A 26,018-nucleotide genomic window follows, 5' to 3' on the forward strand; every position below is an offset into this window, starting at 1 on the left:
ATGGTTGTCCCTATTCTCTTAATGAGTAATGGGTGAGTTTTGGGTGTAATGTGTAATAAACCAATCAGTCTCTCATTTCCCATTCCCTTTAAAAGCCAGTTGTGCCCATGCCATGGCGGATTCGCTATTTAGATGGTGGAATTTGCAAGCGGAAAAACTGAACGCTTCTCTAGTGAGGAAACGGATCTGCTCATGCACGAGGTTAAAGCGCCCAAGCAGACCTTCTACGGGACAAAGTGTGCGCCTGTGCACCCGCCTATAGGCGCATATTACTAACGCGCTCTTTAAATAACAAAAAAAATATTGCGCCATTAACTTTAGACCAGGTTTCATTTGGTCAATGTCTCAGTCTATTATTGTTCCTCAAAATAGCAGCGCTCCAACAATGCACCTGAACACACACCTGGTTTTCAGACCAGCAGCCCATGGGAGACAAATGGACGCAAATGCATTTACTATGTAAACAACGTGGCGCAGGACGTGAAAATGAAAACTGCGTCAGGCTGAAACTAGCAAAAAACACTCTGGCATTGCACTGGGTGTATGATAGGGGCCATTATCTTTGGACTTTGAGAGAATTATTATATTATTCGTTCGATTAAATTATGTTCTCTGTTTTAGTGTCATTTGAAATTTGTTTTAAAGCTTCCTGTCTACTGTAATTGTTGCACACTGTTTGTCTCGGCACACTGTGTTGGCAGTGATGTGATGATGTCGTTTTCAGGGAGCAGTGTGTGGACAGCCGTGTCCGGCGGGACGCTTCGGGAAGAACTGCTCGCAGGAGTGTCAGTGTCATAACGGAGGAAGCTGTGTTCCGTCCACGGGACAGTGTGTGTGTAGCGCGGGATACACAGGAGAGAGGTCAGTACATGCACCGCAACATCAAGCTTCACCGCTGGAGAGGAGAGCAACACCATGCTGTGAATTCACAAGCTCCTGAAAAGAGCCAACAGACCTTAAATGATTGAATTTCACATGGATGAAAACAAGGATAAACTTACTGCCTGTATAATGACACTATTGCATCAAAAGCAATTTTCAAAACTCACAACTTTCAAAAGTTTTGCTGAACAATTGCCGTTTTGTCAAACACCAGTACAATCCACTGAACACATGATCCTCCTGCCCCTTACAGCCTCGGTCTCACTCCTGACTGAGGTCTGAGTGACTCTTGCGCTAGATTCAGTCCTTCTGAAGCCACGTGATAGTGTAGTGTGAGGAACAGAGCCAAGCTGAAACTGTCTTCAGAGGATGCTGTCGCTGAGGAACAGCTCCTGGATGAGCGTTAGGACAGTGAGTCCCAGGGTTGAAGCCCTCGGATATAGACGGGGCGATCGAACCGTTCCGGGAGCCGCTCAGCACTGTGGGGTGGGAGAGCCTGTCAGGAGAGGCACAGAGTAGGGCTTTATATCCCGGTGACAGGTGTCAATCAATAGAGATTATGCTAAATGGTTTATATGATGGTATGTAAGTGTATCCATGCAGTGCAGGACCGCTTGAAGTTATTGACAAGTTAGAGCGATATTGTGCTTGAATGGTCAAATGCACACACTTGTTTGTCAAAACGCCAGTCTTGGTGAGTATTCACGTAAACACAGTCGATTGAGAGAAAAGTGTATGTGAAACTGTGTGTGTTGGATCTCGTTAAAGTGACAGCAGCCTGATAAACCCGCTGCTGTCTGTCAATAATGATAAACAACAAAAAACTCAATAACATTTGTAGCGTGTCCATACCATGAAGACATGCTTTTATTCTATATTTGATGACTTTATACAATTTCTGAAGTATTTATTATTTGAATTGATTTCCCTGAAAAACTTTTTTTTATTTGTGTTTTTGTTCTATTGTGTTAATTAGTCCTATTGGTTGTAAATTGCTGCTTCTTACTTCATTACAGATTGTTTCCTTGTGTAACACATATTCTGTCATTGTTGTCTTAGTTTTTCTTTCATGGACTTTCGTTTGTTTCTGTTCAGTATCCTTTGTTCTAGTTCCCGCCAGTCTTAAGTGATATGATTAATCATCCTGATCGGCTGTTTGTCATTAATTAGTCAATAATGAGTATTGAGTTCCTGTGTTTTCAGTTCTGTTTGTCGGTTGTCGTTAACGCATGGTCTGGTTTGGTTATGGTTATCTTTCTTTTAAGTCTTAGTGAAACCTTGTTTACGCCAATAGTTGCTTGGGAACATTTTATATTTCTCTGTTTTCTGTGATATGAAAATTCAGGGGTTGATTTTATTGATCAAGTGTTGTGATTCTGCATGAAGGGCAGAACGCCTGTCAGTCACAGTGGATGAACATCTCACAGGAGAGAGCGCTGATTCCCGTCAGTGTTACACACACACGCGTGTAGAGCCAGTTTCTGCTGGCGTCTCGTCCAGCAGCAGCAGTGGCCGTGCCGCTGTAATTACAGCATCAGTGAGCGCGCAGCATGTGTTTAAACAGCAGAAATAGAAACACAAGTGAATTTTTATGACTTAATAAGAGCTTTAAAGCTTGGCTTCACCAGATGTCACTGTTACCTCCGGTTTACCCTGATTTCACCACACCCTACCGGCTGCAGAATAATCGCTTAACAGCCACAGGGAGGAGCCCACCAGTGTGTGTGTGAGTGTGTGTGAGTACGTGTGTGTGTGTGTGTGTGTGTGTGTGTGTGTGTGTGTGTGTGTGCGTTTGTGAGTGTGTGTGTGTGTGTGTGTGTGTGTGTGTGTGTGTGTGTGTGTGTGTGTGTGTGTGTGTGTGTGTGTGTGTGTGTGTGTGTGTGTGTGTGTGTGTGTGTGTGTGTGTGTGTGTGTGTGTGTGTGCGTGCGTGTGTGTGTGTGTGTTTGTGTGTTTAACTAAGTGGTCAAAGAGAGTGAGTCTGTGTATGGAGAAGGTTATGTGTGGGGTGCTGAGCAGAAAGATAGTCTGGCTGTTTTCAGATTGTCAGAATGGTTGAGATAAGCGTGTCCTCATCCCTCTATCACTAGATTCTGCTCTATAGGGACTGATAGAAGCTTAATTACGAGCAAAGACCAGATGATAAAGACACAAACAACACAAAACAGCTGTTACATTCTTTGCATAGTTTTATATAGTTATATAGTTTTTTACTTCTCTAATCACATTTGTGAAGTGAAAGTAGATAGTAGGACACACACACACACACACACACACACACACACACACACACACACACACACACACACACACACTGGGTTTCCATGCTTTATAGGGACTTTGCATAGAAATAATGAGTTTTACACAGTACAAACTGTATATTTTTTCTCTAAACCTACCCCTGATTCTTACTGATGTATTTTAACTTGATCTTATGAGTATTTGTATGTAATTCATATTGACAGCATTATTTATTGAATTATTTTAGGTGGTTATGTTTTGCTTTAGGGATAGGCTTAAAGTCCCCGTGAACCGGAAGTTGCAAACGACTTTTCTCCAGTGTTATGACGTATTTCCCAGTGAAAAGGAATATTGAACAGAGGGCAGGGTTTTACTCTAGCGCTCCTCCTCTCCATCTCTGCTCATAGCAGACTAACGGTTTGAGGGGAGTGGTTGAGCGTTGCCCAAACCAATTCCTCAAACCTACGTCATCAGAGAAGGTCCTCCAATGCAGAGGGGAGGGGCATTTTCAGATTTTGATTAAAGATTACCATGGTAAAAAAATGTTTTTTTAAATATTTTCTTGCACGGATTAATTGTTCACCACAAGACTAGTAATATGCGCTAACAAAGTAAATAGGGTCAATTTTGATTTCATGGGGACTTTAATGTATTAACATAAAGTTTGGTTTAAAGCACTTAATTAATGTAATTTTCCGTGATCTAATCTAAAGTGAGAACTATTTGCAGTTAATAAGTTGTTAACAAAGTATTATTTAACTCTTTACGAATGACCTCATTAAACAATAACACTTTGTTAATTATGGTGACAATGAAAGAAGAACTCGCTATTTGTATATAGTCTGTGACTGAAGTGTGTGTGTGTGTGTGTTGGCAGGTGTCAGGACCAGTGCCCGGTTGGCACGTATGGCGTGGGCTGCAGTCAGACGTGTGTGTGTGTGAACGGTGCGCAGTGCTATCACGTGAGCGGAGCCTGTGTGTGTGAGCAGGGATACACCGGTGAGAGATGTGAGGAGCGAGTCTGTGCCGACGGTCTCTACGGCCTCAGGTGTGACAGGAAGTGCCCCTGTCACGCCAGTAACACACGCAGGTGAGACACACACCCTGTCACGCCAGTAACACACGCAGGTGAGACACACACCCTGTCACGCCAGTAACACACGCAGGTGAGACACACACCCTGTCACGCCAGTAACACACGCAGGTGAGACACACACCCTGTCACGCCAATAACACACACAGGTGAGACACACACCCTGTCACGCCAGTAACACACGCAGGTGAGACACACACCCTGTCACGCCAGTAACACACGCAGGTGAGACACACACCCTGTCACGCCAGTAACACACGCAGGTGAGACACACACCCTGTCACGCCAATAACACACACAGGTGAGACACACACCCTGTCACGCCAGTAACACACACAGGTGAGACACACACCCTGTCACGCCAGTAACACACGCAGGTGAGACACACACCCTGTCACGCCAGTAACACACGCAGGTGAGACACACACCCTGTCACGCCAATAACACACACAGGTGAGACACACACCCTGTCACGCCAGTAACACACGCAGGTGAGACACACACCCTGTCAAGCCAGTAACACACGCAGGTGAGACACACACCCTGTCACGCCAATAACACACACAGGTGAGACACACACCCTGTCACGCCAATAACACACACAGGTGAGACACACACCCTGTCACGCCAATAACACACACAGGTGAGACACACACCCTGTCACGCCAATAACACACGCAGGTGAGAGACACACCCTGTCAAGCCAGTAACACACGCAGGTGAGACACACACCCTGTGTCTCACGCCAATAACACACACAGGTGAGACACACACCCTGTCACGCCAATAACACACACAGGTGAGACACACACCCTGTCACGCCAATAAAACACACAGGTGAACGGTGCGCAGTGCTATCACGTGAGCGGAGCCTGTGTGTGTGAGCAGGGATACACCGGTGAGAGATGTGAGGAGCGAGTCTGTGCCGACGGTCTCTACGGCCTCAGGTGTGACAGGAAGTGCCCCTGTCACGCCAGTAACACACGCAGGTGAGACACACACCCTGTCACGCCAGTAACACACGCAGGTGAGACACACACCCTGTCACGCCAGTAACACACGCAGGTGAGACACACACCCTGTCACGCCAGTAACACACGCAGGTGAGACACACACCCTGTCACGCCAATAACACACACAGGTGAGACACACACCCTGTCACGCCAGTAACACACGCAGGTGAGACACACACCCTGTCACGCCAGTAACACACGCAGGTGAGACACACACCCTGTCACGCCAGTAACACACGCAGGTGAGACACACACCCTGTCACGCCAGTAACACACGCAGGTGAGACACACACCCTGTCACGCCAATAACACACACAGGTGAGACACACACCCTGTCACGCCAGTAACACACACAGGTGAGACACACACCCTGTCACGCCAGTAACACACGCAGGTGAGACACACACCCTGTCACGCCAGTAACACACGCAGGTGAGACACACACCCTGTCACGCCAATAACACACACAGGTGAGACACACACCCTGTCACGCCAGTAACACACGCAGGTGAGACACACACCCTGTCAAGCCAGTAACACACGCAGGTGAGACACACACCCTGTCACGCCAATAACACACACAGGTGAGACACACACCCTGTCACGCCAATAACACACACAGGTGAGACACACACCCTGTCACGCCAATAACACACACAGGTGAGACACACACCCTGTCACGCCAATAACACACGCAGGTGAGAGACACACCCTGTCAAGCCAGTAACACACGCAGGTGAGACACACACCCTGTGTCTCACGCCAATAACACACACAGGTGAGACACACACCCTGTCACGCCAATAACACACACAGGTGAGACACACACCCTGTCACGCCAATAAAACACACAGGTGAGACACACACCCTGTCACGCCAGTAACACACGCAGGTGAGACACACACCCTGTCAAGCCAGTAACACACGCAGGTGAGACACACACCCTGTCACGCCAATAACACACACAGGTGAGACACACACCCTGTCACGCCAATAACACACACAGGTGAGACACACACCCTGTCACGCCAATAACACACACAGGTGAGACACACACCCTGTCACGCCAATAACACACACAGGTGAGACACACACCCTGTCACGCCAATAACACACGCAGGTGAGAGACACACCCTGTCACGCCAATAACACACACAGGTGAGACACACACCCTGTCACGCCAATAACACACACAGGTGAGACACACACCCTGTCACGCCAGTAACACACGCAGGTGAGACACACACCCTGTCACGCCAGTAACACACGCAGGTGAGACACACACCCTGTCACGCCAATAACACACACAGGTGAGACACACACCCTGTCACGCCAGTAACACACGCAGGTGAGACACACACCCTGTCAAGCCAGTAACACACGCAGGTGAGACACACACCCTGTCACGCCAATAACACACGCAGATGAGACACACACCCTGTCACGCCAATAACACACGCAGGTGAGACACACACCCTGTCACGCCAATAACACACGCAGGTGAGACACACACCCTGTCACGCCAGTAACACACACAGGTGAGACACACACCCTGTCACACCAATAACACACGCAGGTGAGACACACACCCTGTCACGCCAGTAACACACACAGGTGAGACACACACCCTGTCACACCAATAACACACGCAGGTGAGACACACACCCTGTCACGCCAATAACACACACAGGTGAGACACACACCCTGTCACGCCAGTAACACACACAGGTGAGACACACACCCTGTCACGCCAATAACACACACAGGTGAGACACACACCCTGTCACGCCAGTAACACACACAGGTGAGACACACAATAACACACACCCTGTCACGGCAGTAACACACACAGGTGAGACACACACCCTGTCACACCAATAACACACACAGTGTGTTATTGTGAGACACACAATAACACACACCCTGTCACGGCAGTAACACACACAGGTGAGACACACACCCTGTCACACCAATAACACACACAGGTGAGACACACACCCTGTCACACCAGTAACACACACAGGTGAGACACACACCCTGTCACGCCAATAACACACACAGGTGAGACACACACCCTGTCACGCCAATAACACACACAGTTGAGACACACACCCTGTCACACCAATAACACACAAGGGTGAGACACACATCCTGTGTCTCACGCCAATAACACACACAGGTGAGACACACACCCTGTCACGCCAATAACACACTGAGAAACACACCCTGTCACACCAGTAACACACACAGGTGAGACACACACCCTGTCACGCCAATAACACACACAGGTGAGACACACACCCTGTCACGCCAATAACACACACAGGTGAGACACACACCCTGTCACACCAATAACACACACAGGTGAGACACACACCCTGTCACACCAATAACACACACAGGTGAGACACACACCCTGTGTCTCACGCCAATAACACACACACGTGAGACACACACCCTGTTACGCCAATAACACACGCAGGTGAGACACACACCCTGTCACGCCAATAACACACACAGGTGAGACACACACCCTGTCACACCAATAACACACACAGGTGAGACACACACCCTGTGTCTCACGCCAATTACACACACACGTGAGACACACACCCTGTCACGCCAATAACACACACAGGTGAGACACACACCCTGTCACGCCAATAACACACACAGGTGAGACACACACCCTGTCACGCCAATAACACACACAGGTGAGACACACACCCTGTCACGCCAATAACACACACAGATGAGACACACACCCTGTCACGCCAGTAACACACACAGGTGAGACACACACCCTGTCACGCCACTAACACACACAGGTGAGACACACACCCTGTCACACCAATAACACACAAAGGTGAGACACACACCCTGTCACACCAATAACACACACAGGTGAGACACACACCCTGTCACGCCAATAACACACACAGGTGAAACACACACCCTGTCACGCCAATAACACACACAGGTGAGACACACACCCTGTCACGCCAATAACACACACAGGTGAGACACACACCCTGTCACACCAATAACACACACAGGTGAGACACACACCCTGTCACACCAGTAACACACACAGGTGAGACACACACCCTGTCACGCCAATAACACACACAGGTGAGACACACACCCTGTCACGCCAATAACACACACAGGTGAGACACACACCCTGTCACGCCAGTAACACACACAGGTGAGACACACACCCTGTCACGCCAATAACACACACAGGTGAGACACACACCCTGTCACGCCAATAACACACACAGGTGAGACACACACCCTGTCACGCCAATAACACACGCAGGTGAGACACACACCCTGTCACGCCAATAACACACACAGGTGAGACACACACCCTGTGTCTCACGCCAATAACACACACAGGTGAGACACACACCCTGTCACGCCAATAACACACACAGGTGAGACACACACCCTGTCACGCCAATAACACACACAGGTGAGACACACACCCTGTCACGCCAATAACACACACAGATGAGACACACACCCTGTCACGCCAGTAACACACACAGGTGAGACACACACCCTGTCACGCCACTAACACACACAGGTGAGACACACACCCTGTCACACCAATAACACACAAAGGTGAGACACACACCCTGTCACACCAATAACACACACAGGTGAGACACACACCCTGTCACGCCAATAACACACACAGGTGAAACACACACCCTGTCACGCCAATAACACACACAGGTGAGACACACACCCTGTCACGCCAATAACACACACAGGTGAGACACACACCCTGTCACACCAATAACACACACAGGTGAGACACACACCCTGTCACACCAGTAACACACACAGGTGAGACACACACCCTGTCACGCCAATAACACACACAGGTGAGACACACACCCTGTCACGCCAATAACACACACAGGTGAGACACACACCCTGTCACGCCAGTAACACACACAGGTGAGACACACACCCTGTCACGCCAATAACACACACAGGTGAGACACACACCCTGTCACGCCAATAACACACACAGGTGAGACACACACCCTGTCACGCCAATAACACACGCAGGTGAGACACACACCCTGTCACGCCAATAACACACACAGGTGAGACACACACCCTGTGTCTCACGCCAATAACACACACAGGTGAGACACACACCCTGTCACGCCAATAACACACACAGGTGAGACACACACCCTGTCACACCCATACGGCTAATAGTAGAGAAATGAACATTCAATTCACGGGCAACAGCTCTGGTGGACATTCCTGCAGTAAGCAGAGAAATAGGCCTTTTGTGTACATAGAAAAAGTCTTAGATCTTTGAGTTCAGCTTATGAAAAATGGGGGCAAAAACAAAAGTGTTGCATTTATAATTTTGTTCAGTGTAATTCTAGACACCAATAGTTATGAGTACTCTGAAATTATATCTGTTGAGTTCACTAAAAGAAGATATATATTGCAGTCAAGAAATGAAGTGATTAATTAAGTGATGATTGAGCATTAGTGATGAACGCCTGCTGTTAACAAGCAGAATCACTGAAGGAAAGATGAACAACAAGAACAGAAAAAAGAGAAACACAAGAACTACAACTGACTTCAGCCACTGCCTTAGATGAAATCAACAGAAGATAAAACATTAAATCTCTCAAGATCTCAGCAGAGGAGGATTAAACAACTCCACAAACAACCAGAGGTGTCAAAAGTATTCACATTACTCAGGTAGAAGTATAGAAACTAGGGTTTAAAAAGACTTCTGTAGAAGTTGAAGTATCAACTCAAGCTTTTTACTCAAGTAAAAGTGTTGAAGAACTGGTTTCAAAACTACTTAAAGTATAAAAGTAAAAGTAATGTAAGGAAAAAAATGACATTAAAGTCAATAGAGGGCAGGGTTTTACTTTAGCGCTCCTCCTCTCAATCTCTCGCTCATAGCAGACTAACGGTTTGAGGGGAGTTGCCACGCCCCTCGCACCATAGCACATGACAGGAAGAGAAGAGAAGTCGTTTCGAGGGCGGAGGGAAGGATAATGTATTTGATTAAAGAATATAAGGGCACATGAATTTTTAAAAATTAATGAAGTGCACAGATAAATCATTGGTAATAAACACTACAATATTACATATAAAAATACAAAATTGTAAAATTTGATTTCATGGTGACTTTAAGGACAAAAGCTTAGGCCACGCCACAGGGGATATAGAACTTCTGTAGATGTCTGACAGAAATAAAGTAAATCGGGTTGGTAATAAGTGAAGCTGGTAATGCTGTTTGTGAGTTTTTTTTTAATCCTCCTCTGCTGATATCTTGAGATATTTAGTCTTTTATCTTCAGCTGATTTCATCTAAGGCTGTGGCTTGGAAGTCAGTTGTAGTTCTTGTGTTCGTCTTTCCTTCAGTGATTCTGCTTGTTAACAGCAGGTGTTCATCACTAATGCTCAATCAGCACAATTATTATCCAGTTATCATGCTGGGGACTAGAGATTTTCTGTAACTCATTCAGTTCCACATAACATCCACATAACTTTCGGTAAAATTTGAGTGCAGTTAGTACATATAACTGTTAGGTTTTACAGTGCATTATTTGACGTCAAAACAGTTTGGGAATTGTTGCACTAGGATAAGTTCACAGACCCAAAACTACAGTTTGGTGGCCTGTAGGGGTATATGCGCTTCAGACTCGATGGTCACTGAATGTGTCGTCTCTCTCAGCTGTCACCCCATGTCAGGTGAGTGTTCGTGCCGGTCGGGGTGGTCGGGGTTGTACTGTAACGAGACGTGTGCTCCTGGTTTCTTTGGGGAGGCGTGTCAGGAGGTCTGTCACTGTCAGAACGGAGCAGACTGCCACAGCGTGAGCGGAGAATGTGTCTGCGCACCGGGATATAAGGTACTTCATCTTATCTTAAACAGACTGAGTGTGTGTATGCTGGAACCGGTCACTGATGTGTGGTCATGATTACAGGGCTCAGATTGCTCCTCGGTCTGCCCTGCGGGCACATACGGCATCAACTGCTCCTCTCTCTGCTCCTGTAAGAACGCAGCCATCTGCTCTCCCATTGATGGATCCTGTTCCTGTCAAGCAGGTAATTCTCTCCAACTCACTGTCCTGCAGATTTAAACTCCAACCCTGATCAACTTTCTAGTAATCCTGAAGAACTCAGTAGGCTTGTTCAGTTGTCTTTGGTGTGAAGTTGCTTATCTACCCTGACAAGGTGTGTTTCCATGAGGCCTCAGGAATGGAGGTGTATTTGATTCAGCATCTTCAAGCAGCAAAATCGTTTGAGTTTCAGGGCTGAGAAAGAATATTAAAAGTAACATTGCTAATATTGTTCTACTTTACAGAGAAATACTAAACCATAATAATGAGCCTTTACAATATACATTAAACACTCAAGTGAACGCAAAGCTTGTGGGAGAGCACTGGAAAAAGTAATGATTATGAATGTGTCAAAAAAACACCACAGAGACTGTGTGAACATTTTAATAATTCATTAATAGACCAGTGTAGAGTCAGTGTCGACTGCAACGATGAGGTCGACTCTGCAGTTCAGTGATGAGTACCTATAGAGATAAACGCATATGTTAAACATGTCATGCTAAATGACATGTTATGTTAAACGCATATGTTAAACCACAGTCTCTGTGGTATTAATTGAGCTTCACTCCACATGAACACTAGGATATGTGCCTAATAATAGAGCGGCCATGATGTAAAGTGGTTAACGTTAGGCTTAATAGGCTAAGCCATGTTTTAGGTAGATGAATGACAGGCGAATGTTTGGCTTTTCTGCCTGACATACTGTAATAATTACATTGTTAGACCGTACCAGGCTTTTTTACAGTAAAATACTGTCAAATTTATTGTTAATTGTACAGTTCTTTACTGTAATCTACAGTATGTTACTGTAAATGTACCGTGCACTAAATTAGTTAACTCATTTCATTTGCAGAAACCAACTGCCTTAAATTGACCAACTGCAGTTTAAATTTATTAACTAATATTTATAATGCACAAATAATGTGAGAAAAGTATTATTGTGAACTTATTTCATTTGAGACCACTAAACTAATATTTTAAATAAAGAGATTTCCACTGGACCAGCAACTACACAGTCTCTGCCTGTTAAAAAAAGCAACATGCAGCATATCATCAATGTTTGTAGATCTTCTGCTGGACTAAAGCACAGGCTCTACTCTTCAGCACAATGGTGACCCAAAAAAAATACATTTTACAGTAAACTACTGCCTACTGTCCTAGTTTATAGCTGTTTTTAACTTACAGTTTATTACTGTTAAAATACATTTAGTGGGTGTGTCTTTTTATCTTACACTGTTAACCTTTTCAGCCCCACAGGAAAATCCACACCACAGAGAGTAAAAGTATCATTGCCGCAGTGTTGCCGTGAGACAATTATGTGAATATGTAAGTGATTGTTGAGCATTAGTGATGAACACCTGCTCTGGGGTCTGAGGTGTTTTCTGGGCCCTGGAGGTGTTCTCACATGCTCTGACATTTGTGCTTATTTCTGTTACTTGTGACATTTTCATGGCTAAAGTCTGATTACACTGTATTCAGCACAAAATCTGCTACAATAATATGTCAGCAGCATGTATGTAAAAGTTTGTAGTTTTGAGATAATGATGTTTATGGGTGGTTTGTGAAAAAAAAAGTCACTGAAATAAGGTCATGAAACCCATACTGATTATTTATTCACAAGACGTTTGAAAATTGTATCACATAGCCTAGAATATTTGATCCAAAACTATGTGAAAATCATCCTGACAACTCATTCAGATAAAACAATATATTGATTTAAAAATTGTTTGACATGTTTTGTGTAAGAAAGCTTTATGCGAGGAGGTGTGAATAATCATGAATATTGGTGTGTTTCACACCTGAGAAAAACAAAGACCCTCCCATAATGGCCCTATTAGGTGCTATCAGGCCCTATCATTCTGAGCAACCTTGCACAAAGAATGAGGAGAGATTTAAAAATGAATGGCTTTTTTATTGTTTGGATTTATTTACAACACAACATAATCCAAATATACACAACAAAGGACAAAAAAATCATTATTTAGCACACTGATCTAAAGACTTGAACAGTCACACACCTTTGTGCCATTCCTGAAACATAGTACAACCTGTCATTTTCAAGGTGTTTGATTTTTCACTTTACCATGTTCATGTACAGAGACTCATGTGAATGTTGAAGTCAGTAGGTCTCATCAGTGGCATCTGGTCCCTGTAAAAACAAACAAAAAAACCACACAGCTGTGACCATGTTGATATCAAGAGAAACTATAGGGCTGCACGATTTTGGGAATACATTTTAGATTTTTCTGGTTAAAATTTAAAATGTACAAAATACATACACACACACACACACACACACACACACACACACACACACACACACATACACACACACACACACACACACACACACACACATATCTACGTTTGATCAGATATCCACAAACACAATATTTAACAGTAAACACGGGTCTAAACATTATAATATTCACCATATTAGAATAAACACTCATACTAGCCTACTTTTATATCATGCTGTGTTTTATTATCGAACATAAAAACATCCTTGTGTCGTACATGTATATACATTTAGCATTAGGCTTCATGTTTTTACTCCAATCTCATTTCATAATGTACATTTTAGTCTGGCACCAGTTTAACTAGTAGCTTCAGTGTAAAGTTTATGCATCAAGAATATGCTTACTATAATGAGTGTCTTACCTTTAAAAATCTTTCTCATAATCAAATTGTATTCTTCTAATTCTTCTGAGGTAAATCCAAGGTAAACAGCACAGCACAAACACTGTCTTCCAAACTCGAGGATAAACAGTACGTCACTGGAGTCTCTGATTCTTTGTTTTAGAGGTAATGGGCGTTTACAGATCTGCGTTCCTTCACGTGGATTATTTGCATGTCAGTCGCTCGTGCGCGCCTTGGTGTGGAGTTAATGAGGACCCGTTTGAGAAACTGTACATGTCGTTGCTTTCGTACGGATTACTTAAACAGAGAATATTTGTTTTTGTAAAGACATATGTTTCATGTCACAGTGACAAGCATCCGCTGAGTTACAGATCATTTTCTGTCGCGTTTGAGACATCTTCACATTGAGAGAGACGGCCGACCCCAGGGGGTTAACAAGCAGAATCACTGAAGGAAAGAGGGACACAAGAACAGAAAATAGAGAAACACAAGAACTACAACAGAAGTTGTTATTGAGATGGAGTTAATGAGGACCCGTTTGAGAAACTGTACATGTCGTTGCTTTCGTACGGATTACTTAAACAGAGAATATTTGTTTTTGTAAAGACATATGTTTCATGTCACAGTGACAAGCATCCGCTGAGTTACAGATCATTTTCTGTCGCGTTTGAGACATCTTCACATTGAGAGAGACGGCCGACCCCAGGGGGTTAACAAGCAGAATCACTGAAGGAAAGAGGGACACAAGAACAGAAAATAGAGAAACACAAGAACTACAACAGAAGTTGTTATTGAGATGTTTAATTGAAAATGTTTGGTTTGAAGTTACCATTATGGAGATCAGTGTTTGCTTTAGTTGGGCTCCTGACCCTTGACTTTTTAACATTGTTTTCTCATTCTGCTTGAACTGTTCTTGTAAGCCACACTTGTATACACACATGATTTTTGAATGCAGTTTGTTATATTGACGATGACAACAAAATTGTCATATACCCTGTTCATTCACTTCAAGCTTCACTTCACTTCAAAGAATTACAATGACAATTTTTTTAAACACATCATGCACAACAACAAAAAAACAGAGCAATGCTGTCTTGTAGAAACACAGAGATATCAACAATCAGCACATGAATCTTTTCATGAATCTTTTCAAAAAATTATTCATACTGCAGTGCATGCTGTGAGTTTTATACTATCCTGCATTGCGACATGAAACTTTTGATTGTCACCATTGTTGAGATTCATGTGCTGATTGTTGATCTCTGTCAGTGTAGCTGTGTTACGATCTGTCCTTCACAGACTGCACAACTTTTTTTTTTCCTGTGACCAACTGGCTACAGGCTTCTCATAGACTAGCCTTTGATTGACTATTAGAGGGCAGCCCTTGTAACAATAGTCAAAATAAACTCAGGTACACACTTCTTAGGAAACAAACACATTAAACAGTACAAGCATTGAAATAATGGCGAGATCTGACAAAGAGCACCTGGAAATGAGGGCTATGTATACAAAGAGAAGCCCTAGGAACTAGTTTACCTTTCTTTCAGGTAATCTGATCACATGGTAATCACTGTCATGTTTCGGAAACACTGTTATGGGTTTCGTTCACGTGTCTTAGCTCTTGCAGTGTTTTTAGTGCTTTTATGATTTCCAACGCTGTTGTTTCAGGGTGGCACGGGGTGGACTGCTCCATTAACTGCCCCAGTGGCTTGTGGGGTCTGGGCTGTAACCTGACGTGTGCCTGCAGTAACGGAGGCGCGTGTGACGCTCTGGACGGGAGGTGCACCTGTACTCCGGGCTGGAGAGGAGACCGCTGTGATCAGCACTGTCAGGTCTGCGATTCACAGAGAAATATCAAACCCTGTACTGTCTTAATGTTCAGTTATACATGCCTTTATGTCACCTTCTTATATTCTGCTGCATTCATTATAATAATACTGAACCGGTGTTATATATTACCTCTCAATTATTTTCCATATTTTTGGCCTTCACCTATAAGGCATCATTCCTTCAGTCTGATGAACAGTTATTTTAAAGTGCATTCTCATATACAATTTATAAAAAAAATTATCGTCAAATTCATGTGCAAAATAACTATTTTAGTTGAAATAAGTGTCCCTCAATGACCTGATGGTATGTGCAGGACGGGACGTATGGATTGGACTGTCGTGAGCGCTGTGACTGCAGTCATGCGGACGGGTGTCAGCCCTCAACGGGACACTGCCGCTGTCTGGCCGGCTGGACAGGTGATGAATGTGTGCTGGACTTTCAGGATAACTTATATTTTTATCATTTGCTTTTTAAAAGATTACTGCTTTAAAAAGTAATTCCCACCTCTGGCCCAAAGTCCCTGGGGCCGGATTCACAGAAATCTTCTTAAGAAAGAAAATTCTTAAGATAAGTTCGTAAGAAAGTTCTTCAGAAGTACATCTTCATTTTTTTCTTGAGAAGGTTTTGGTCTGTTTGATTGTAAGGCTGAGGACTGATGCACAGGCTCATGAAGGTGGATACCCCCTCTCCCACACATTCCTCTGGGTTGATCCCGACACCGACGGCATACTGATGATGTCAGCAGTGTTTCCTCAGGCCTGCTGCACTAGAATGATCTCCAGCGTCCTCTCATCGCCTAGCAACACACACTCACTCTCAAAGAGCTTTTGTCCGTGTTTTGTCATGACTCTCTCCCACAGAGCTGCTTCACCCACTGAGCTTCAGACACACAGGACGACATGTTTAATCATTTGTCTTTGACAGCAGAGCTTGTTAAACACCGCCTGACGGTCAGTGGGCTCAGGGCTGTTCACAACAAGAAAGATAACTGTAACCATAACTATATTAACATCCACTCCAGCGTTCTGTTTATTATTAGCATGCCCTGCGGTTTGGTCGTCTGTCGCTTTAAAAGTTTGAGCTCTTTAATGCAGGACGGATTCTGATTGGCTGTCAAGGTTTTTATCGCTTAAGAGGAAAAATTCTTCTGAAAGTCATTCCAACAATATTGTTCCTCTGTGTCATTATCGTTATTGTTATGATGAAGACTTCTCTATTTTCATAAATTAGAGTGATTGTCAAAACTTTATAGTTATCATCCTTGGTGTGAACATGCCTTTAGACTGAAGTCATGTGACACTTCACAAACACTGAGCCTGCACATTGGTAACTAGGTTCCTAAATCCTAAAACACAATGTAACATTAGAGTTCCATGAAAAGAGTTTTTACTGTTATAAAAAAAAAACTTATTTGTGAGCACCAGCTAAGCTGAATGAATAAACGTCTCAGGTCACGGATGTAACCATGGTTCCCTGAGAATAGGGAACTTGCGCTGTGTCCCATTGGGGTCGCTATTGGGAAATGCCTTTGGCGTGACCGGTGTCTGAAGTGGAAATCTAAACACGACAATGAACTTTTACATTGGCAGGCGGCAGCTCATGAAGTCACTACAGCTGAGAGTATAAAAGGGCTCCTGTACAATTCGTCATCCACTTCTTGTCTGAAGGAGACGTGTGCAGGAATGCCGATAGCATGGCAAAGGGACACAGTGTCTCGTTCCCTATTCTCAGGGAACCATGGTTAGATGCGTAACCTGAGACGTTCCCTTTCAAAAGGGTGTCCTCTTGAGGTCGCTATGGGGAACGGAATACCCTCGCTGCACTGCTGAAGGAACGAGTGCCCTATTGGCTGAGCTAAGTCAAAGGACTGGACAAATGAGTCCTCATCCCAGTGGTCAACACCAGCAGTCATAGACTGGAGCTTCTCAAGAACGGAGTTAGCATGTTAGTTAGCCTCTGGAGCCCCAGAACGCCGCTCAGGGCGATCGTTCTGGAACACTTCCCTGCTGTTACCTCGCTTCTTTCTAAACTCACCTCAAGGGAGGGGGAGCATGAGAGGTGGCGCTCGCTTTCTGGTCTCGTCTCCGATCCTCAGACCGGAATGAGCCAGCCCCCTTCGTGGCTTGAGGCGTGGGCTTGGACCGGCGCAGCATGAAGGACTTAAGAGCGCGCCTTCGCCTCCCGACTTTGCGACCACCGTCTCAACGGATGTGCCAAAAAGCTCGGAAGGCGGAACCGGCGCATCGAGGAGGAAGGATTCTCTCCCCGATGTCAGCCAGGTTCACCCAGAGATGTTCCTCCGTCGCCACCATGGCTGCCATAGACCGATCGAGACTGTGTGGTGGGCGCGGAGAACCAAATCTACAGTGCGGCGCAGCTCCTCCACCACATCAGGGGGGAGTCCCTGGCTCTGGTCCAGGTCCTTCTGGTTTCCACGGCAGGTCTAAACCGCGGGGCACAGGTGGCTGTCCCGATTCCCTCAAGATAAGGGACAGATGAGAGCGAAGTTTCCTAAGAGGAAATGCATGCTCCTCACCCATACACATAATGCACATATCGTCATCAGGTGTCAGAAAACGCTCACACTGATGAACACACATTCTAAAATTCACAGTGCTAGTGCTGGACATATTATAAACTTGCCTTTTCAGAACGCACGTTCAAACACACGGTATCCTGAAGACAATAAGAGGATGACGTATTGCACAGGTGCCCTTTTATACTCTCCGTCTCACCTGTAGTGCCTTCATGTCGTGTTTAGATTTCCACTTCGGACGCCAGTCACGCCAAAGGCATTCCCCCATAGCGACCCCAATGGGACGCAACGCGAGTTCCCTTTTGAAAGGGAGCAAGAAAAGCATGTGATCATTGTCTTCATTGAATCTGAACAATCGTGAAACTGCAGCGTCTAATCCAGGCGGCTGGTCTCGTCTCGCTCTCACAGTACTTCGTGAGCCGGTCAAACTTTCTAACCAGAATGCATTGCTTTTGTCAGGCACAGATTGCGTTAAGTCAAACTCACATAATCATTTAAGAAAGCTATTGGTTCAACTGATTCAGAGCTTCAAAAAGTTATGATTCTCCCATCACTACCTGTCAGTCATTATCATGAGCGTATATAAGCAGGAGTTTCTTTTCTGGCAATGCCTCCATCACCTTCCCTTAATTAGCTCAGAGCTCGAGACCAGGACAGCAGGCCAAACTGTTTACCATCTTTCATTAGGACTGGATGGGCAGGTGAACTCGTGAACATCTCATAGTTCTCAGTACAAAATCACAGACTTGAATGCTATAAAAAAAGTTTTCTAAATGGTTATCTGGATTATAAAAGTAATGTTGTGTTTTTGTGAGTGTGTGTTGTGGGATCATCCAGTCAGCGTGTGTGTGTGTTTCTCACAGGCATTCACTGTGACAGCATGTGTGCTGAGGGCCGCTGGGGGCCGAACTGCTCCCTGTCCTGTAACTGTAAGAACGGGGCGTCCTGCTCCCCGGACGAGGGCGCGTGCGAGTGCGCGCCTGGATTCAGAGGAACCACCTGCCAGCGCAGTGAGTGCTCACACACACCACCTGTGTCTGTCCCATGACAACATGTCTGTTTTCTCATCCGCTCTGTTCTCCTGGTGTTTCCCAGTCTGTTCTCCGGGCTTCTTCGGCCACCGCTGTAGCCAGGCCTGTCCGCACTGCGTCCGCAGCAAGGGCCCCTGTCATCATGTGACCGGCCAGTGTGACTGTCAGCCTGGCTTTAAAGGGGCGCTCTGCAACGAAGGCAAGAAAAGCCCCTCTCACTCACTGCTACAGTACAGCTGTCGGTCCCACTTTATATTAAGTGGCTTTAAGTTCTATGTACTTACATCTAAAAATAAGTGCAATGTACTTAATGTGTTTATGTTGTGTGTCTTCTGCACAGCATTTATTCTTTCAGTTCTTTTTGTTTTCCATTCCCATTTTCCAGTGTGTGTTCTTATAGTCCTCTCACTGGGCCGTGGTACTGATGTCCTGCTCTGTCTGTCTGTCTGTCTGTCTGTCTGTCTGTCTGTCTGCAGTGTGTCCCAGTGGCCGGTTTGGCAAGAACTGTGCGTGGAGCTGCACCTGCACTCATAACGGCACCTGTAACCCCTTCGACGGCTCGTGTCAGTGTTACCCCGGCTGGATCGGCAGTGACTGCTCACAGCGTCAGTATTCTGTGCACTCACTAAATGCTCTTGATCAACTCTTCAAGCTCTTGCTTTATCAGATGTAGAATATAGAATCACTTCTTTAAAGGATTGGTTCACTTCAGAATTGACTGAAGACACCCCCGTGTCATTCAAGATGTTCATGTCTTTCTTTCTTCAGTAGAAAGGTTTTTTGAGGAAAACATTCCAGGATTTTTCTCTATATAGTGACCTCAATGGGGTCCAATGGGTTGAAGGTCCAAATTTCAGTTTCAGTGCAGCTTCAAAGTCTCGACACGATCCCAGCCGAGGAATAAGAGTCTTGTCTAGCCAAACCATATGTCATTTTCTAAAAAAATAAACATTTCTATACTTTTAACCACAAATGCTCACAATAGTTTCCTCAAAAACCTTCATTTCTTTTCGACTGATGAAAGAAGGACATGAACATCTTGGATGACGTGGTGGTGAGCAATTTATCAGGAAAATTTAATTCTGAAGTGAACTAATCCTTTTTAGGCCATGACGCCGAAGAACTAGTGGCAATGAAAGCCGACTGTGTTGTTGCCTCGTGTTGTGTGCGTCTGGGCTTAAAAGTTGTGCTTGAACTCACCGTAAAGACTTAGCCAATGGCCAGCTAGAGAAAATAACTCTCTATACCTGCAAGTGGCAGTAGTCTATATTCATCTTTAAAAATGGGGAAACCGACACTAGGACTGTGGCAGTGGGGATTTCTTTAAGACTGCAAGGGAAGCTCGGCTTCCCCTATAATGTCAAAAGATTAATGGTCAAATATGTACTATTGTGTTAACATTTGATTGACTAAAAATGCGTTAGAACACGTTCATCTCAAAGACGAGTTCGTTCAGAATCAGTTACATATAGCAGGTCGGCTGACTCGATTTCCTTCTCAGACATTCCCGTAGTGTCAGTGCATTTCCCTGTTGAAGCCCAGTGTCCATTGACTTCAGTAGGGCTGCTTTGAACAGTGTTTTTCAGTGCTTCGAAACTAGACGGTCATTGGATAAATGCTGCGATTATGTCCCGCCCCGGACGCTCAGCGTCTCTGGAGTGAATGAGGAGTGGGCTGGCCTGGACTCCGGCTTCTGCCTGATGATTGGAGGAGGGTCTGTCCGGGCTTCTTCATGATGATTGGAGGGTCTGTCCGGGCTTCTGCGTGATGATTGGAGGGTCTGTTCAAAGGCTGCATCTCCTTTTGATTGACAGCGATTTTGTACTATAAAAAGTCGCTGCTGCTGAAGCTATTCGAGCTCAGTCCCATCGCGGATTTTGCAAGTGTAGTCGAAAGACAAACTGCTGCAACCTATTTCTTGGTATTTGCTTGGCGGAATTGCTAGCCAATTTCTTGAAAAGGAATGTAGGGCAGAATTTACGTATAAATAAATGGAAAATTTTTATGATGTAGGCCGAAAATGAGCTTCCCCTCTTTAAAAGACCAGCAGCTGCCACTGGACTGTGGATATACAACCTGGAACATGCAAAAGCAGAGCTGTCAGACGGGCCACGACAGCCTGATGGTGGGCGATGTCCCACTGTCAGCTTGGTGTGTCTCGCCATTAATAGTTTTTACTGTGCTTTCGGGGAATCTCCCAAAAAACATCCTGCCTGACTAACCGTGGTTCTTCAGAGGTCAGCGTAGTGATGCTGCTTCATCACTTCTGATCAACAGCTTCAGCTCAACTGATCAGACTACTAAACTATTTCTTTAAGTCCCCTGCTGATCAGAAACCTAATGTCGGCCTGTAATAAAAGGAGGAGAGTGTGGATGTCTAGGCACTTTCTCTCATGTTAGCACAGTTCTGCAGCTGTCAGGCTTGAGTCTCGTGGTCAGGTGGGCTTGGTAGGAAAGCCTGATGTCTGGGTTGTATCCCCTCTTCAAACAACTTCATTTGGGATTTGTAGCAGCTGTTGGGTCTCCAGCACTGATCTGATCTGATTTTGACCCTGAAGCAGGTGTTGTTTTTTTTACTTTTTTTTTTTTTTGCATTGTAAAAAACTTTCCACATGTACACAGAATAATTACATTCAGTTCCTTTTAATTTGCTCAGCTGAAGTAGCTGAACACTTAACTCTCATCTGTCGGTGGATCGTCCAGATTAAGAACATCTGCTCAGTGACACTAGACACTAGTTTGGCTGATTCATCACTCAGGAGCATCAGAAACAGAGTTTTCCCAGGGCTTTGACCTCATTGAGGGTCTGTGGTCTTTTGCGCCCCCTGCTGATCATACAGAGAAGCAGTTATGAAATGATCTGATGATGTTATACACTACCGGTCAAAGGTTTAGACCAATTAAGATTTTTAAATGCTCATCAGGGACACATTTATTTGATCAAAATACAGTAAAAAACAGTAATATTTTGTAATCTATTAAAAGAGCTGTCTTCTATTTTAATGTATTTCTGTCAGGACCACTACCGTCAAATACGATTGACAATTAGCATACAGTTTGGATTGGCGGTATGGTTCCGTTCTGGGCGAGAACTCCCTGCGCATCCATGCAGCCTAGCATGGATAATAGCAGGGAGAGCAGCAATAACCCCCCTTGGGGTAAACAGAACAGAACCAACATGAAAGTTTGGAAATATATTTAATTCAATTTTTTTTTCAAAAAAGTACAACATATTTCGAGAATTTATTCTGATTCATGGGGAATCAGAATGCCAAATCCTGACTGAGAGAGGAGGAGCTGGGGAGGGAGGAGGGTAATTTGCTCCTGAGAAACGCGATGGCTGCTGATAATACTGAAGGAGCTTATATATGTATACAGTGATAGGCGTCGTATTCCTATAGGTAGATGTGGATCAGCTGAGGGTCAGCTGATGCGAGCTTGACTAACGTGACCTGCCAGAACTGACGCTACGCTTGATTTTAATATTTATTCCTGTGATCAAAGCTGAATATTCAGCATCATTACTCCAGTCTTCAGTGTCACAATGATCCTTCCGAAATCATTCTAATATGATGATTTGATGCCCTTTACTATTTTTGTGGAAACCACATTCTTTGATAAATAGACAGTTAAATGAACAGGATTTATTTAAGATGGAAATCTTTTGTAACAATATCTTTACTGTCACTCTTGATTAATTTAATGTGCCCTTGCTAAATAAATGTATTAATTTCTTTTTCTTTTCTTTTTTTAATCTTAACTCAAGCTTTTAAATAGTAGTGCATTACGGTTTCTACAGAAATATGGAGCAGCACAAATGTTTTCAACATCGATAATAATGAGAAATGTTTCTTGAGCATCAAATCATCATATTAGAGTGATTTCTGAAGGATCATGTGAAACTTCACATAGAAATTCACATAGAAAACAGCTGATTTAAATTGTAATAATATTTTACAATATCACTGATTTTACTGTATTTTTGATCAAATAAATGCAGCAACTTTTGACTGATAGTGTTGAATCAAGCTTATTTCCCCAAAGCGATGAGTGCAAGAAAACATTTGAAGTGGCAGTACATCTGGTCTTATCTCACAGTTTCATTCATCAACAGATAAAAATCTCTCACAAACACAATCTATGGTCACACTTTTACATTAGGTGTCCTTAACATCAAATGTACTTATTGTGTTCATATTGTATTGCATTGGATAAGGTTAGGACAGGTTTGGTGGCGTGGGTCGGTTTAAGGGTGGTTTATGGGGGAAGGGAAGAGTCAACACTGTACTTACAGAAATGAATTACAGCTGTAATTACATACAGGTATTTTTAAATATACACTACCAGTCAAAATTTTTGGATTGGTAAGATTTGTAATGTTTTTAAAAGAAGTCTCTTCTGCTCACCAAGGCTGCATTTATTTGGTTAAAAATACAAAAAGAACAGTAATATTGTTGTTAAATATTATGACAATTTAAAATGACTGTTTTCTATTTGAATATATTTAAAAATGTAATTTATTCCTGTGATCAGGATTCTTTGATGAATAAAAAGTTCAAAAGAACAGCATTTATTTGAAATATAATCTTTTGTAACATTATAAATGTCTTTACTGTGACGTTTGATCAATTTAATTAATCCTTGATGAACAAAAGTATTGATTTCTTTTATTTCTTTCCCCCCAAAAATAAAATAAAAATTCTTACTGACCCCAAACTTTTAAACAGTAGTGTTTAATGTTACAAAAGCTTTAGATTTCAGATAAATGCTGTTCTTTTGAATGTTCTATTCATCAAAGAATCCTGAAATAAAAATGTAAATAACTGTTTTCAACATTGATAATAATGAGAAATGTGTCTTGATCATCAAATCATCATATTAGAGTGATTTCTGAAGGATCATGTGACACTGAAGACTGGAGTAATGATGCTGAAAATTCAGCTTTGATCACAGGAATAAATTACACTTTACTATATATTCACATAGAAAACATCTGATTTAAATAGTAATAATATTTCACAGTATTACTGGTCTGTTTTGTATTTTTAATGAAATAAATGCAGCCTTGGCGAGCAGAAGAGACTTATTTTAAAAAACATTAAAAATCTTACCGATCCAAAACTTTTGACTAGTAGTGTATAGTACAATGTAAAAACATGTATACAATAAGTGCATCAAATGATTAATGGTTTTATAATTATAATAATAATTCACAAATCCAGCTGCAGGAGTGTGTGTGTGTGTGTGTGTGTGTGTTTGGACAGCACTGCTGCAGGGTTGTGATGTGTGATGTGTGTGTGTGTTTGCCCGTAGCCTGTCCTCCAGGTCAGTGGGGTCCTAACTGCATCCACACCTGTAACTGCCACAACGGGGCATTCTGCAGCGCTTACGACGGCGAGTGCAAGTGTACGGCCGGCTGGACGGGGCTCTACTGCACACAGCGTGAGTTCACCTCTCTCTCTCTCTCTCTCTCTCTCTCTCTCTCTCTCTCTCTCTCTCTCTCTCTCTCTCTGCAACCTGTGCGCTCACACGTCCCTCTCCTGCAGGCTGTCCGCTGGGCTTCTACGGGAAGGACTGTGTGCTGGTGTGTCAGTGTGAGAACGGCGCGGACTGCGATCACATCTCCGGTCACTGCACCTGCCGCACGGGCTTCATGGGACGCCACTGTCAACAGAGTGAGTAAAGACCATATTCATAAGCACACTTTGATAAGCACTCGCACAAGTCTACATCTGATCCAGCATTGTCCCACTGGCTTCCAGAGTGTCCCGCAGGAACGTATGGATACGGCTGCCGGCAGGTGTGTGACTGCCTCAATAACTCCACCTGTGATCACATGACTGGCACCTGCTACTGTAATCCCGGCTGGAAGGGCACTCGCTGTGACCAGGGTAACCTTACATGAGCACTCACGAACGCTGCCTTTTACACTTCACAAAGCTCACTAACAATCAGCAAACGATCAATTGGGTAAATCTCATTGTTTCCTAGTTTTTTAGAATAGCAAAATAAGTTCAACTTCAGTAACAGATCAGTGGTGTGCTGAAATGATGAGCAAAAGTTTTTTTTGGTAACACTTTATTTTACAGTGTCATTGTTACACGTTACATGTAGTTACTGTAGTAATAACTATTATATTATATACTAATAACTATTATATACTAATAACTATTATGCATAATTACATACAATCAACCCCAAACCAAACCCTCATCCTACTCTATGTAGTTAATTATTATTACTCTGTGCTTAAATGTATAATTAGTGTAATACTGACACCTCAAAATAAAGTGTAACCTTCTAATACAAATGTAAATTCATGTCCCAGTTACAATAAATGTTGTCACATTTACAATTCTGTTCTGTGTTTCTGCATTAACTATGTAATGTTATTTTTATTAAAACCAAGTTTAATCTCATTATGTTAGTGTTTTTAATCATTTTTACATTTATTCCAAAATAATAACTAAAGGCAGTAACACAATATTCAATATAATTCAATTATTTGTATAGCACTTTTCACAATACACATCTTTTCAAAGCAGCTTTACAGAAAATGCATGAGTCCACATTACAATTTAGAGTGATCTGATATCAGAGGAAACTCTGATTTCTATCTCAGATTTGTACATTTACAAA

At 43.7% G+C, this 26,018-nt stretch overlaps 1 protein-coding gene across 1 annotated transcript in view; it reads left to right on the forward strand.

Moving 5' to 3' along the window:
• Positions 1–26,018, forward strand: part of megf10 (multiple EGF-like-domains 10) — an 81,010-nt gene that overhangs the window by 45,337 nt on the left and 9,655 nt on the right. The window contains exons 8-19 of the mRNA XM_081354440.1: positions 725–861; positions 3,999–4,211; positions 10,958–11,132; positions 11,208–11,328; positions 15,651–15,814; positions 16,126–16,228; positions 19,212–19,358; positions 19,444–19,578; positions 19,856–19,984; positions 24,693–24,821; positions 24,926–25,054; positions 25,142–25,270. Coding sequence (XP_081210566.1) covers positions 725–861; positions 3,999–4,211; positions 10,958–11,132; positions 11,208–11,328; positions 15,651–15,814; positions 16,126–16,228; positions 19,212–19,358; positions 19,444–19,578; positions 19,856–19,984; positions 24,693–24,821; positions 24,926–25,054; positions 25,142–25,270 — 1,711 coding nt within the window. The remainder of the gene's footprint in view (positions 1–724; positions 862–3,998; positions 4,212–10,957; positions 11,133–11,207; positions 11,329–15,650; positions 15,815–16,125; positions 16,229–19,211; positions 19,359–19,443; positions 19,579–19,855; positions 19,985–24,692; positions 24,822–24,925; positions 25,055–25,141; positions 25,271–26,018) is intronic.

Source organism: Scardinius erythrophthalmus, assembly GCF_964197995.2.
Source record: "Scardinius erythrophthalmus genome assembly, chromosome: 23".
NCBI classification, from domain to species: Eukaryota; Metazoa; Chordata; class Actinopteri; order Cypriniformes; family Leuciscidae; genus Scardinius; species Scardinius erythrophthalmus.